At 38.8% G+C, this 16753-nt stretch overlaps 2 gene segments (V, D, J or C); both read right to left on the bottom strand.

Moving 5' to 3' along the window:
* Positions 1–8442: 8442 nt before the first annotated feature.
* LOC129347242 (Ig heavy chain V region 5A-like) lies at positions 8443–8890 on the bottom strand. The segment is given in 2 exon segments: positions 8443–8747; positions 8836–8890. Coding segments are annotated over 2 exon segments (348 nt in total).
* A 799-nt stretch (positions 8891–9689) lies between these two features.
* LOC129348391 (Ig heavy chain V region 914-like) lies at positions 9690–10938 on the bottom strand. The segment is given in 2 exon segments: positions 9690–10578; positions 10655–10938. Coding segments are annotated over 2 exon segments (357 nt in total).
* Between the last annotated feature and the right edge of the window lie 5815 nt (positions 10939–16753).

Raw genomic sequence — 16753 nt, forward strand, 5'->3', positions numbered from 1 at the left:
AGACTTGTCACTTTAATGCAGTGTCTGTTATCTGCATGCAGCCTTTTACTGCAGGTAAAGATCAGTATCACACATGAAACTGCCTATAAGATGTTCAGGAATTCAAATTGTGGCTTTAAAACCCAACTAAAAGGCCACTGGTGCCAAAAATGATGTTTCTCATTTATTTATCAAGTTTTTCATGTGAGGAAGGTCTGATGAGCACTGGAGGAAATTTAGCTCCTTACTTCCAAACTATCAGTTTTTAATACCTGCCTGTGAGACATTTAGGGGACAGTAGCACCAGACTGAAACAAATATTTAAAATATGTGTAAGGAGTGTTTTGAATGTTAGTTTCTGTATAATTTTTATTTCACCACGATAATTCACTGACTATCAGTATTTCCTTCCAGAAACTCCGGGGCAGGTAGGTGCAAAAATAAAATAAAATAAAATAAATTTACATTAAATTGAATTATATTAAAAATTAGGACACCATTAAACTGGAGAGTGTTTTCATTTATTTATTTAATTTATTTATTTGTTTTTTTATTTACAAATACTGCATTAAAATTAACACAAATATTATGTAGAATATGTCTTTAGAAATGTCTGGTTACAAAACAGATATTTAGATGTGAGAGAATTATCTACACTGAGGATGTTTTTAATGTCTGATGAGGACTGTAGGTTTTTGTACACCTGTTCAACCAACTTCAGTCACTGTGTGTCTCGAGCACAATAATAAACAGCAGAATCTTCAGTCTTCAGACTGTTCATCTGCAGATACAGCTGCTCTTTGCTGTTGTCTCTGGAGATGGTGAACCTGCCTTGGACTGACTGAGAGTAATATTTGCTGCTACCACTGCTGCTAATGTAAGCGATCCATTCCAGTCCTTTACCAGGAGTCTGTCTGATCCAGTTCATCCAGGAGCTACTAAATGATATTCCAGATGTTGTACAGGTGAGTCTGTGGGACTCTCCAGGTCTTTTCACTGCTGGTTCAGACTCTGTTATGCTCCAACCTTCAGCACCACTCCAAACAAACACAGCAACCACCAACAGTGTGAGCTGTCTGTCAGCCATGTTCACAATGTGACTAATATGTCTTCAAGTCTGGAAATTTCCTTTAAATACACTGAATCCACATGAAAATGCTTCCATGAGGCTCCTCCTGCATCAGTCAAATCAGAGGGCAGGTCTATAAACAGCACAACATGAGATTCAACATCATTTCAACAACTGTGCAGATAACAAACATCTGTTTCCTCCTTGATATTAATGTAGGCTAAATTTCCATTATTTCATTATTTCATTTTTCATGTCTGATCCAGCAGATTCTGTGAAATATTCATTGATTTAGGAGAGTAATATTGTAACATTTTGTTAACTTTTGACATGAAGATCAAACTTAGTTAATTGATATTGTCTCCAAAAATATAGTAATGCAGGAAACACAAAAACAATAGATTTCTTGATTGATTTCATTTCCTTCATAGTCAATGAACTGACAGTATAAAAATCTAAATAAATGCTTGAGTTTGAGTCAGCTGGTAAAAGATTGGATTCTTTAAGACTTTCAAAGGTTTCAATATTTAAATTATGTTTTAAACCACAGACTTGCAAAGAAACTTCAACCGTCAAGAGGAAATAAAACACTCAGGAAGTGAAACTGGTTTGACTAAATGTAAAATACTGATGCTGTAGTGGACAGAAAAATATCTGCTTTCTTATCTGTCAAATAATCTCCACAGAACAGATCTTTTTGTCACAGTTAATAAGATTACAACAAGTGATTTTATAACAGATGTTTAGTAGCACCAGGCTAAAAAAAATAATTTAAAAATGTGCAACGAGTGTTTGGAATGTTAGATTTAATTAATGTTATTTTATTTCACCATGATAATTCACTCAACATCAGTGTTGCTGTCCAGAAACTAGATAGATAGATAGATAGATAGATAGATAGATAGATAGATAGATAGATAGATAGATAGATAGATAGATAGATAGATAGATAGATAGATAGATAGATAGAAATTAGGACACCATTATACTGGAGAGTGCTTTTTTACACATCTGTTCCTGCTAACCTGGTGTTACATTAGTGGTCGTGGGTGACGATGAACTAAATAGTGCTGACTTTTGTAAACAACACATTTCTGAAAACTGTTTTACCAACATTTCACATTTTGAAACCAAATTGTTGATTCATTTTTTGAAAAAAAAAAATCCAGTTAGAGTTGTTATTACTGTTTATGCTCACAAGTTCATCCTGCACTGTTACAACCCGACTGTCTAGGGTAGTCAGGTGGTAATCAAAAGAGAGAGAGAAAAAAAAGGAAAGAACTAACAGGAAACTGAAGTATAAAGTGACGGGCCGTGATTTATTTTGGAAAGCAAAAGGTGTACATGAAGGTAACAAACGATGGGGGAGTTAAATGCAAAAGAGGAAAAAAAAGCAGGTGCTACAGAACTAAAAGAACCAAACATAACCGAAAGCGAACTGTCCTGACAGTTGTTGAACCAAATAAAAGGAAAAGGTATAACGGGGAACTAATGTACACAACTCACGTAACTCAACCATACAAATGCTGCAGCACCCCTATCTAACCTAACAAGGAACATATGACTGAACCTGCTGATTGCTAGCGTTTATCTCCCCCACGGACACTAGGTTCACCAGAATTTCGCAACACAACACCGGGCAGCTCAGCTTCACCTACGAGCTGTCGCCGACATACTGCGTGACTGAATCTTTGACAGCTCTCCCCGTCAGCATGGTAGGAGGAGTCCTCTCGTCCTGGACCAATCCAGCAGCTCCTCGGACAGCAGGCGGGCCTAACCCCAGAACCACGGAGGAAGGATGCCTCTGATGGCAGACTGCTTACAGCTGTTCCTGATGGAAAATCAAGAAAGGAGGAGGAGCGCAACGGCCCAAGGCCGTAACACTCCCCCCCATAAAACACAAACCCAGGGTTTGAAACTCAAACATCACACACTTAAAACAAGCACACTCACATCCTGGACAGGGCATCCGCAAAGGTGTTCTCCGAGCCCTTCTTGTGGCAGATCTTTAACTTATAGTCCTGCATCAACAGAGCCCAGCGCATCAGCCTCTGATTGTGGTTACACATACGAGACAGAAACACTACTGGATTATGATCAGTGTAAACAACAGTAGGCAAAGGACTAGATCCAACATAGACCTCGAAGTGTTGAAGTGCCAGTAACAGTGCCAGTGTTTCCTTCTCAATAGTCGAATATTTTACCTGATGACTGTCAAATTTACGTGAAAAATAACACACTGGATGATCCAACCCTTGGGCATCCTCCTGCAAAAGCACAGCACCAGCGCCCACGGCGCTGGCATCAACCTCCAACTTAAAGGGACAGGCCATATCAGGTGCAGCCAGCACAGGAGCATGACAAAGAAGGGACTTGGCACACTCAAAAGCATGCTGACACTCAGAAGTCCACAGAAAGTCAACCTTCGGACTAAGTAAGCTGGTAAGAGCATGTACAACAGAAGAGAAATTACGACAAAATCCTCTATAGTATCCCACCATTCCCAAGAACCGGCGCAACTCACGCCTAGTGGAGGGGGCAGGGTATGCGAGAATGGAAGCTATTTTCGCCCCCACAGGTCGCACCTGACCCTGTCCCACCTGCCGCCCTAAGTATGTGATGGTGGCTCTACCAAAGTCACATTTACCCAAGTTCAGTGTGAGGGAAGCCCTATCCAAACGACTGAACACCTGACGTAATATCCCTATATGGTCCTCCCATGTGCTAGAGTACACCACAATATCGTCCAGATATGCGCTGCAATTGGGGAGTCCACGCAGAACTTCATTCACCAGCCTCTGAAATGTAGCAGGTGCGTTGCACATATCAAAAGCCATAACTGTATACTGTAAAAAACGGTCGGGCGTCACAAAAGCAGAAATGCTGGAGGCGCGTTCGGTGAGGGGGACTTGCCAGTAGCCCTTCAGGAGGTCAAGTTTACTCACATATCTGGCATTTCCGATGCTGTCAATGCAATCCTCCATCCGTGGTAGAGGATAGGAATCAGGAACGGTGACAGAGTTCACTCTACGGAAATCAGTAATAAAGCGAGGGGAGCCATCTGGCTTCGCCTCCAGCAAACAAGGGGAGCTCCACGGACTGGAACTGGGCTTGGCCATACCGTGCTCCAACAAATAATCAGTTTCTGCAGTCATTAGGGCCCTCTTCATGGCATTCACCCGATAAGGGTGCTGCTTAATAGGTCTAGCATTCCCTACATCAATGTCATGTTCAACCACGGTTGTTTGTGTGGGAATATCATTAAATAAACACCGAAAGTCACTTACTAATGCCAAGACATCCTCCTTCTGATCACCAGGTAAGTGATTCAGTTGCTCAGGGAGAGCCTGCAGCATCTCCGAATTCGGTAGTCGGGCGCTTTGTGCAGGAACATGGGGCATGCGCAAACCATCATCACCATCAGGAGCCACTGCCTCCGCAGACACCACAGATATAGCAGCAACTTGAGCAGGTTTCAGTGCACCTACACTGGGTGTCTGACCACCATGATATAACGTCAACATATTAACATGGCAAACACGTGACTTGCGCCTCCTATCGGGAGTGCATAAAACATAGTTGGTCTCCCCATGCTTCTTGAGGACCTCATAAGGACCAGAGTACTTGGCAGCAAGCGCAGAACCAAGGACAGGGAGCAGGACCAGGACTTTATCACCAACCTGAAATTCCCTTTTAACGGCTGACTGATCAAACCGACGCTTCATAACGACCTGGGAGGCCTTTAGAGACTCCTGGGCCAGGAGATTTGCACGGCGCAAGCGCTCACGAAACTGACTGACATATCCCGCAAGTGATTTATCGCCAGCCTCCACTGGAGACAGAAACTTCTCCTTTAACGCCCTCAGCGGTCCTCGAGGTGTATGGCCAAACACCAGCTCAGCAGGACTGAAGCCAAGCGATTCTTGCACAGCTTCACGTGCAGCAAACAATAAAAATGGGATCCCCTCATCCCACCCTCTCTCAGTCTGCAGACAATATTTACCCAGCATCGACTTTAAAGTCTGATGCCATCGCTCTAACGCACCTTGCGACTCCGGATGATACGCACTGGAGACAACATGCTGCACGTCCAAAGACTTAACCACCTGCTTAAATAAACGGGACTGGAAGTTCTTGCCCTGATCCGTTTGGATTATCTTCGTGAGCCCAAATGTAGAAAAAAACTTAGTTAGCGCCTTAACAATCGCACTGGCTGTAATTTTCCACAGCGGAAATGCCTCAGGAAAACGCGTCACAGCACACATTATAGTCAACAAGTACTGGTTGCCACTTTTCGTCCTGGGGAGCGGACCAACACAGTCAACTATGACCCGGTCAAATGGCTGTCCAGACGCAGGAATTGGTTGCAGAGGGGCTAGAGGTATAACCTGATTCGCTTTCCCTGCAATCTGACACACATGACAACTACGACAATAATGAGCCACATCACGTTTAACCCGGGCCAAAAGAAATGCCTAAGCAGAAGTTGGTATGTCTTGTTAATCCCCAGATGTCCCGACCACTGACTTTCATGAGCCAAGGACAGAATAGCTGTGCGATAGCAAGCAGGAACCACAATCTGCTTCACAACATTCCAGTCAGAAACAGCAGCACCGTAGGGTGACCAATTACGCATCAAAATGTCACCATCAATAAAATAAGCCGTACCGGCACTGTTAGGTTCCTCAGCACTTACCACACTGGAGAAACATTTGTGTAATGTTGGATCAGCCCTCTGAGCCGCGCATAACTGATCGCATGTCACTGGAAGAGACCCATCGTCAGGGAGAGGCTCCGAAGCATATAGCCTCATCGGCTCAGCCTGCTCAGACGAAGACGCGGGAGTGTCCCTCACCGACGGCTCCGCAGGTGCTTCACCTGAAAGAGCTGACATTAATACAGTATCCGAACTGAGGAAGTTTGAGGCACCTCCTCATCCTTAGAGCTTCCCACATCCAGGGAGCCATGTTCCATCACAGCAGGGACAGCAGACGCAGACACCTTAATCACACCCATTTCCACCAGCCCACCTGCAACGATAGCCTTCAGTTCACGTTTGACTGTTTGCTTCGGAATATCAATGCCGAAACACTCGGCAATCTGCTGCAAATCACACTTGCGGCAGCACCCAAGCAGCTCGAGAGAGGGGCCGGCCACAAACTGATCCCACCTGAATACAGCTGCCATACTCGCCTCACAATAACCCCCCCCCTCCAAAAAAAATCACAGCCTGGCCAACTCCAGAAGGGACGAGCCCCCACTTGTTACGACCCGACTGTCTAGGGTAGTCAGGTGGTAATCAAAAGAGAGAGAGAAAAAAAAGGAAAGAACCAACAGGAAACTGAAGTATAAAGTGACGGGCCGTGATTTATTTTGGAAAGCAAAAGGTGTACATGACGGTAACAAACGATGGGGGAGTTAAATGCAAAAGAGAAAAAAAAGCAGGTGCTACAGAACTAAAAGAACCAAACATAACCGAAAGCGAACTGTCCTGACAGTTGTTGAACCAAATAAAAGGAAAAGGTATAACGTGGAACTAATGTACACAACTCACGTAACTCAACCATACAAATGCTGCAGCATCCCTATCTAACCTAACAAGGAACATATGACTGAACCTGCTGATTGCTAGCGTTTATCTCCCCCACGGACACTAGGTTCACCAGAATTTCGCAACACAACACCGGGCAGCTCAGCTTCACCTACGAGCTGTCGCCGACATACTGCGTGACTGAATCTTTGACAGCTCTCCCCGTCAGCATGGTAGGAGGAGTCCTCTCGTCCTGGACCAATCCAGCAGCTCCTCGGACAGCAGGCGGGCCTAACCCCAGAACCACGGAGGAAGGATGCCTCTGATGGCAGACTGCTTACAGCTGTTCCTGATGGAAAATCAAGAAAGGAGGAGGAGCGCAACGGCCCAAGGCCGTAACATGCATTTATACATGTTTTTCACAAATACAGAAAATTATCATTTTGATAAATTATATTTGGAGTAATTATGATAAAAGGGGTCCATGCAGACGACTAGGATCGTTGCTTTATTTAGGGCATATTAACTGTGTATTTAACATGCTTTCAAATCTTTAAGACACACTTATGACATATATACTGTTTAACAGATTCAAAAATATGAGTGAAGTCTTTTTATTTGTTTATTTATTAACAGTAGCATTTATGTATTCATCTAGTTATTTCCATATTTTCTGTACTACACCTACTGCTGCACACTGAAGTTAGAGTTCAGGATTATCTAAAAAATATAAAACACAAGAATAATTGAAGAAAACCTAATTTCTGAACAAATCAGTTCATAATATTCTCCTGTTATTTTCCTCACAATGATCAGTTTTCAAGATGCCAGAGAACAGAAACAACCGTTGAGGACATTATTTAAACATCAAAAATGACTTTACATGGATGTTGTAATGACACATTTTCCAGTCGGTGGAACAATATTGTTCAGTCAGAAATACAATAATAATAATAATGATGATGATGATGATGATGATGATGATGATGATAATAATAATAATAATAATAATAATAATAATAATAATAATAATAATAATAATAATAATAATAATAATTATTATTATTATTATTATTGTTGTTGTTGTTGTTGTTGTTGTTGTTGTTGTTGTTGTTGTTGTTTCTATCAGAATCAGCTTTAATGGCCAAGTATGGACACAACAAACAAAGAATTTGGTTTTGGCTGTTGGTGTCACTCCAGGAATAAGGAAAAGAGAATAATAAAATAACTGTGGAATCAATGATAACAATAATATAAATTAATAATATGATATATTATTAATATATATTCCTGTGAATATATATTCTTTTGCAGATATTTACGCATCTACAAACAAATATATATTCACAGGAGTGCAACATATCAATTGCTAGAATGAGGATACAGTGCAAAAAGTAGACAATACTGTTCTTAGTGCAAAAATATTTTACATGTGTGAAGCAATGGTTCAGCCATTTTTAAAATTAATTTTTGCCAACTAAATATAATTAGTTTATATAAAATTTAAACTGGTGCCTAATTCTTTTGTTTTTATATGTAGAATTTTAAAGCTTTGAAGTCGCCGATAACTTTAAATATTTGAATCTGAGAACAACCAGTTTTGAGAAACTCACAGTTCAGCTACCAGGATGCTAAAATATGAACTTTGCTAACATGAGGGGCTTATTAATGCTTTGTTTTCATCATTTTAATCTCAGTCCAGCTCAGTGCTTTAAATACTGTGAGTCAAACAAAGAAGACACATTTTAAACTTTGAATGAAGAGTTTGAATTCATTCCTGGTCTGAGGGTTCCTCCTCTGGTGGCTTCATGTTACAGTGTTCAGGCACTGAGGGGTTTTTGTTCAGGTCTACTGATCATTTGTGTCACTGTGTGTATCTGGCACAGTAATACACAGCAGAGTCTTCAGGCTGCATATTCTGTCCATTCAGAGTCACTGTGTTGCTGGAAGAGTCTAATTCGATACTGAACTTGTTCTTCAGTGAATCTTTATAGTATGTCGTGGTACTAACTCTTTGTCCAATCCACTCCAGTCCTTTTCCTGCAGGTTGTCTGATCCAAGCTGTGTAGTAGCTGTTCACAGAATAAGAGACCTGACAGGTGATGGAGAGACGTTGACCTGGCTGCACAGTCACAGATTCTGGCTGAGTCAACTGTTCACACTTCACACCTGTCAACAGAAAAACAGATTTTATGACAAATGATTAAGTTGCTGCTAAAGAAGAACTGTTGACTACGACACATCAGAAGAGACTCACAGGATCCAGCTGCCAACAGCAGCAGCAGAGTTACAGACAACATGGTTTCTGTTGAGACAGATGTTCAGTTAAATTCACTCCACATCCTGGTGTGAGGTTTTTATAGCTGAGTAGGAAGGAAGCTCAATGAGTTTGCATAGAATCAAACACATGAAGCCTGAATGTTGGACTAACTGGAGACGATAGAAGAGTTTGACTTTATCTGTTCTCTGTCTTCGTCTCCCTCACATTTGATGCTTTTTATTTCAAAGTCACTCAACTGAGGCTGTTTTTTCTGCAAACATTTACTGAAAATTTGTGTTAAATAAATATTATCACAAAGAATCAATGAACAACAAGTTTGCAACCATGAAAGCTAAAAGACCAACCACCATTAATATTCTGTAACCCATGTTTATCGTGCAGTTAGCATGTTTTCAGATGATTAGGAACTACTTTTGATGCTATATGTGCTTTTTACCTGAGAAAAACTGATTTACTCCTTTCTCAGTCACAGAAACAGTGTATAGGATGTTTCTGAATGCAGCAATTTTTTAGAATTTATTTCGTGCACACAAGGAAGTGACACCATCCAGTATCATGTAAATAACACCTACATTAAAAAAAGGTTTAGCAAGTGTTTGCATGAACTCATTTTAATGGTTTCAGTCTTTGCAGATATTTACAGACTCAGATAAACTTGAAGGTTGCAGAGAAGAACTGCAGCTTGTGAACTGAATGTGCAACAAATCCCAGAAAAACATGTATTAGCTGATATGAAGCAACATATTTCACATTAATCAGTGTGTGGTTGTCTTAGAAATTAAATTATTTATTCATTTCTGACATATTGTTCAAATTAAATATCTATTTGTAATATTTCTCTTTTTGTATTATTCTTATTATTTGGTAATATGTTAATATGAACACAACATTTGTCTTTGTTTCTTAAATAAAACACACCGGTGGTTTGATTAATACATCAATACATTTTCTTCAGTCATGAAAAATCTTTTTACATTTAGCTCCATCCAAACAACATCAAGGTCAACTTTTTTTTCACTCACATGTTATGATCTAATGTAGACAGCAGATATATTATAGACAATATTGTCATCAGTCAGTAGAAATGTGTTTACTGTCAGCAAACAGAGTCTGTTTTCAGACTTCTTTATGGACCAGTTGTTGGTCTTGTACATTGTTTATTAATAGGTTTAATGATTCAAATAAAATATCATTTACCTTTTTCTAAAGAACTTGTCTGCAAACACATACATATTTTAAAAAAGCTGTGTAAAGTGAAATATGAATGTTTTTTTAAATATCAGTGTAAAATGCATCATATTTATATAATAAAGAATAAAAAATATAGAAAGAATCCTTCATACATGAGCTGTATCACTCAAAGAGACGACTACTGCAGGTTTTTGTACAGCTGCTAACACAACTTCAGTCACTGTGTCTCTTGAGCACAATAATAAACAGCAGAATCTTCAGTCTTCAGGCTGTTCATCTGCAGATACACCTGCAGGACGTTGTTGTTTCTGGAGCTGGTAAATCGACCTTGAACTGACTGAGAGTATTGAGTGCTGCCACCGCTGCTAATATAAGAGATCCACTCCAGTCCTTTTCCAGGAGTCTGTCTGATCCAGTGCATAGTAAAACCACTGATTGTGACTCCAGAGGCTGTACAGGTGAGTCTGTGAGATTCTCCAGGTCTTTTAACTGCTGATCCAGATTGTATCAGAGTCTGGGCTTCAACACCTGTCAAGACAAAAGAAAATAGTTGTGAGTTTGTGATTTGTTGAGGCCAGATTCAGATGTGTGAATAGTTTCTCACCGGCCCAGCAGAGAGTTAAAAGCAGCAGTCCAACGCTGAAGCTCATCTTGGTAAACTGTGAGTCCACTGCTCTGTCTCACTCTCTGCAGCCACATATGTAGAGCTGGAAATTAGATATACAAGTTTTGCATTGACTCCTCCTCACAGGATGCATCAAACTGGATATTAGACTTTATCATCAGACTAACTGTAAACCTTTAGAACGTGCAATGACAGTTTTGATTCAGACCAGATGAACTTGTGATTTGTGTTTGTCTGGAAATTTAATTGTCTGTGGAAGTTACATTTTCTGCTCCACATTGTGGTTATTTGTGACAGATATTTGTTCTGATTATAATGATTATAATGTGATGTATAAAGAGTTAACATTCAAACAACATCGATAGCAGGTCTACAGCACAACTCCTTCAAACAGGTTGAGATAACTTGCAGGTTTCCCTCTCAACCAGTTAAGACAGCAACAACTTTGTGAGCTGATATTCAAAATCATTTCAACTACACTTCAGAGTCAGAATGTTTGCTGGGCCTCTTAATGCACAGAATTAAAAACCCTGACAGCTTGATTAGAATGCTTCAGCTTCACTCTTCAGAATGATGAAAAACCTTTTAATACACAATTTGTTCACATGTTCATGGAATCTGAGGCTGCACACAAGAAGTTCTGATTGTATATGACTGATGGTTAATGAGCAAACACGAAATGTTGATTTTAAATGAAACCAATATTAGAATAAATGTTCTGGCTTTACCACTTCAAAGAAAGAGAAGCTGGAAAGGTGTTGTAATATGAATTAAATTAAATGAAAAAAAAATAATAGCAGTGTGTTGTTAAAATCATTCCTGGTCTGAGGGCTCCTCCTGTAGTGGCTTCATGCTACAAGGGTTCAGACACTTTTTACTATCTGCCTGTGAGACATTTAGCATTTAGGAGACAGTCACAACAGGCCAAGAAAAAAAATGTAGGGAGTGTTTGAAATGTTAGTTTCAGTATTATTTTATTGCATCATGATAATTCATTCAACAGTATTGCTTTTCAGACACTGCTGGACAGGTAGATACAAAAAGAACCCAATAAATTCAGACAGCATATACTGGAGACTGCATTTTTACTAAATGTTTGTTCAAGTTAAGAGGCAACAATTTGACAAGCAGCTTCAGTGACAAGAAATTGAATTTGTGATTAAAATTTATGTTTAGAAACAGTTATTTCTTAGATATGCCTTTAAAAAACAATTGAAATGTTACTGATTATTTTTTGAAAAAAAAGACGTTTATATATGAGAGAATTATCTAAACTGAGGATGTTTTTCATGTCTGATGAGGACTGTAGGTTTTTGTACAGCTGTTCAACAAACTTCAATCACCGTGACCCTCGAGCACAATAATAAACAGCAGAATCTTCAGTCTTCAGGCTGTTCATCTGCAGATACAGCTGCTCTTTGCTGTTGTCTCTGGAGATGGTGAACCTGCCTTGAACTGACTGAGAGTAATAGATGGTATCACTGTTATATCTGATATTAGCGATACATTCCAGTCCTTTACCAGGAGTCTGTCTGATCCAGTTCATCCAGTAGCTACTAAATGATATTCCAGATGTTGTACAGGTGAGTCTGTGGGACTCTCCAGGTCTTTTCACTGCTGGTTCAGACTCTGTTATGCTCCAACCTTCAGCACCACTCCAAACAAACACAGCAACCACCAACAGTGTGAGCTGTCTGTCAGCCATGTTCACAATGTGACTAATATGTCTTCAAGTCTGGAAATTTCCTTTAAATACACTGAATCCACATGAAAATGCTTCCATGAGGCTCCTCCTGCATCAGTCAAATCAGAGGGCAGGTCTATAAACAGCACAACATGAGATTCAACATCATTTCAACAACTCAGCAGCTAAAAAACATCTGTTTCCTCCATGACATGAGAGTAGCTTAAAGTTTTATTATTTCATTTATCATTTTTGATGTCTCATCCAGCAGATTTTGCTAAATATTTATTGATTTAATTGAGTTACACTGTAGCCTTTCGTTGATTTATGTCATGAAGACAAAATGTATTTAATTAATGAAGTCTTAAAAACTAAAATAAAGCAGAAAAATAACAAAAACAACAAATGTACTGAGTATATTTCATTAATAATCTGAAAACTGACAGCATGAAAACCTAAATGACTGCTTGAGTTGGTTTCACCTGGTTGAAGGACTGGATTCTTTAAGGCTTTCAAAGGTTTTAGTATTTAAACATAACTTCTGGACAAATCAGTTCATAATATTTTCCTGTTATTTTCCTCACAATGATCAGTTTTGAAGATGCCAGAGAACAGAAACAACAGTTGAGGACATTATTTTCTTTTTATTTTATTTTCTTTCCATGGATGTTGTAATGACACAATTTGTGGGATTCTTCTTCTTCTTCTTCTTCTTCTTCTTCTTCTTCTTCTTCTTCTTCTTCTTCTTCTTCTTCTTCTTCTTCTTCTTCTTCTTCTTATTATTATTATTATTATTATTATTATTATTATTATTATTTTTATCATTATTATCATTATTATTATATTATTATATTATGTTAGCCAATTCAATTTAATGAGCTTTACTAAATTTTGAACTTGTGCCTAATTTTTGGCTTTGAGATGTAAAATTTTAAACCTAACTTTGAATGTTTGAATCTCAGAACAACCAGTTTTGAGAAAATCAAAGCTCAGCTACCAGGATGCTAAAATATGGACTTTGCTGACATGAGGGGCTTATTAATGCTTTGTTTTCATCATTTTAATCTCAGTCCAGCTCAGTACTTTTGCATAAATACTGTGAGTCAAACAAAGAAGACACATTTTAAACTTTGAATGAAGAGTTTGAATCCATTCCTGGTCTGAGGGCTCCTCCTCTGGTGGCTTCATGTTACAGTGTTCAGGCTCTGAGGGGTTTTTGTTCAGGTCTACTGATCATTTGTGTCACTGTGTGTCTCTGGCACAGTAATACACAGCAGAGTCTTCAGGCTGCATATTCTGTCCATTCAGAGTCACTGTTTTGCTGGAAGAGTCTGTGGAAAGGCTGAATTTGCTTTTGAGTGAATCTTTGTAGTGTGTTGTAGATCCAGCTATCATTCCAATCCATTCCAGTCCTTTTCCTGCAGGTTGTCTGATCCAAGCTGTCCAGTAGCTACTAACAGAATAAGAGACCTGACAGGTGATGGAGAGACGTTGACCTGGCTGCACAGTCACAGATTCTGGCTGAGTCAACTGTTCACACTTCACACCTGTTGAAAAAAGAAAATGCATCGTGACAAATGATCAGTTTATATTGTAAAAGAAGAACTGCTGATGATGACAAATGTACAGATGTTCGAAGAGACTCACGTCCAGCTGCAAAGAGCAGAAACAGAGCAAACAGAAACATGGTTTATGGTGAACCTGTGCTGCTGTGAACTCCACTCTGCAGTCTGATGAGAAGTTTTTATAGCTGAGTAACAAAGGAGGCCACTGAGTTTGCATAGAATCCAACATATGAAGCATCAGTGTTGATTTAACTGGATCCAGTCCAAAGACTTCACTGTGAATCTGAAAACATGTCTTGAACACGTTTGCTTTATCTGATATTTAGATTTCACTCAGCTGTAATATTTTGAAACTGCAATCAGTGAAACAACTGATTTTTGCAAACAATAAATTTCTGGTGTTGCTGTAAACTGTTTTACCAAAATATCACATTTTGAAACCACACTTTTGACATATATGCTGTTCAACAGATTCAAAAGTATGAGTGAAATCTTTTTATTTTTTTGTTTTTTAACAGCAGCATTTATGTATTCATGTAGTTATTTCATATTTTCTGTACTAAACCTATTGCTGCACATTGAGGTTAGCGGTCAGGATGATTTAAATGGTCTAAAAATTTTAGTTTGTTGCAGCTGGTTACAGTTTGCAGGTTTATGAAATACTTTAAATGGTTTCATTTAGAAACTCTGAGGTAAAGCAGCTGCAGGATCATGTCAATAGAGTGAAACCTTGTAGAATGAAAAATAATAAATAAAATGAAAACAGATGCTTAGAAATGCAAATACATGACAAAGTGCACAAACTGTTGTTCTGCTGAGACAAAAACTATGGAAGTTCCTGCTTTCATATATATTTTTTAGAATATTCAATACATTTTAACTTAGTATGTGCTTGTCAGAAATAAAAATCAAATCATTAATGGAATTATATTAGCATTATACCTATTTGGAATATTTTATTTTTCTGACAAAGCATTTTTCACTGGTTATATTCTTTTGTCATGCTGAAGAAAACACCAGAAAAAAATGAAAAAACCCTACACATCAATAAATTCACTGAGCTTTTCTTCAAATGCAGATAGAAATTAATTTACTGCCTTTTTTACTGCATCAACATGTCAATATTCTGTCCACGTGTGTTTAAACTTTATTATATTATTATACTTTCTTTAAAGATTCAAATCTTCTGGAAATTCTCTCAATCTATCATATACAGACACTATAAAAGGCGACTTGTTTCTCTCATGCTGTTGTCACTAAACCTTACTCTGCCGTCTCCATCCTGGTGATTAAAAGAGGAAGTAGTTTTTGTACGACTCTATTTCTGTCTCTCACTGTGTCTCTCTGGCACAGTAATACACTGCTGTGTCCTCAGTCTTCAGGCTGTTCATCTGTAGATAGACTTTACTGCTGGAATCATCTCTGGAGATGGTGAATCTACCCTGGACTGACTGGGAGTAATAGAAATGAGAACTGCCTGTGTGCACAAAAGTGATCCACTCCAGTCCTTTACCAGGAGCCTGTCTGATCCAGTTCATCCAGGAGCTACTAAATGATATTCCAGATGTTGTACAGGTGAGTCTGTGGGACTCTCCAGGTCTTTTCACTGCTGGTTCAGACTCTGTTATGCTCCAACCTTCAGCACCACTCCAAACAAACACAGCAACCACCAACAGTGTGAGCTGTCTGTCAGCCATGTTCACAATGTGACTAATATGTCTTCAAGTCTGGAAATTTCCTTTAAATACACTGAATCCACATGAAAATGCTTCCATGAGGCTCCTCCTGCATCAGTCAAATCAGAGGGCAGGTCTATAAACAGCACAACATGAGATTCAGCATCATTTCAACAACTCAGCAGCTAAAAAACATCTGTTTCCTCCATGACATAAGAGTAGCATATATTTCCAGTATTGAAAATTTCATTTTTTATTCTGTTAAAGATTTATTGATTTTATTGTTACACTGTAACTTTTTTGTTGTTATGTCCTAAAAATACAAAGATAAGTAGAAATATATGCCCTAACAATATAAAGATAAGTTGAAAAATATGTCCTAAAAACACAAGATAAATAGAAAATATGTCCTAAACATATAACCATAAGTAGAAACAGTATAAGCATAAATGTAAAATGTGCATTTGTGAAGAAATACAGTGTAAATATACAGTGTAATAAAAACAGTGTAAATGTGATAATTAATATATTTGACAACATGTTTCTGACCATATATTAAACTGCAGAATATATTAACGTGATAATTTGTAGTTTGTTTGAGTCGGTGGATGAGTAGGAAGCAAGTCTTCTTCAAATCATAATTAAAATTCTTCATTACTAGCATCAAAACACACAATTTATTGATGTGAAGGGAAAAGATGAAGCTTTTATAGCTGTTTTATATTGATATGTAGCATCTCTGTCAGGAAGTAACTGTCTACAGATAAAAAGTGTGTGTGGTTGCTGGTTGTTGAGTTTTTGTGCAGGTCTGTTGGTGGTTTGTGTCACTGTGGGGCGACGTACACAGTAATAAACTGCTGTGTCCTCAGAATGCAGGTTCTGTCCTGTTATTGTCACTGTTCCTGCAGACATGTCTCTGCTGTAACTGAACTTGTTCTTCAGAGCATTATTTTGGTAAAAGCTGCCACCACTTCCTCCCCACTGATAGAAAATCCAGTCCATTGGTTTTCCTTCACGCTGTCTGATCCAACCTGTTCCATAGCTGCTATCAGTCACAGAATAACCAGACAGTAGACAGGTGATGGTCAGAGTCTGTCCAGGCTGCACAAGCATTGAGTCTGGCTGGATGAGATCAATACTGTTCACACCTGTG

Source organism: Amphiprion ocellaris, unplaced genomic scaffold (genome assembly GCF_022539595.1).
Source record: "Amphiprion ocellaris isolate individual 3 ecotype Okinawa unplaced genomic scaffold, ASM2253959v1 Aocel_unscaffolded132, whole genome shotgun sequence".
In the NCBI taxonomy this organism is placed as follows: domain Eukaryota; kingdom Metazoa; phylum Chordata; class Actinopteri; family Pomacentridae; genus Amphiprion; species Amphiprion ocellaris.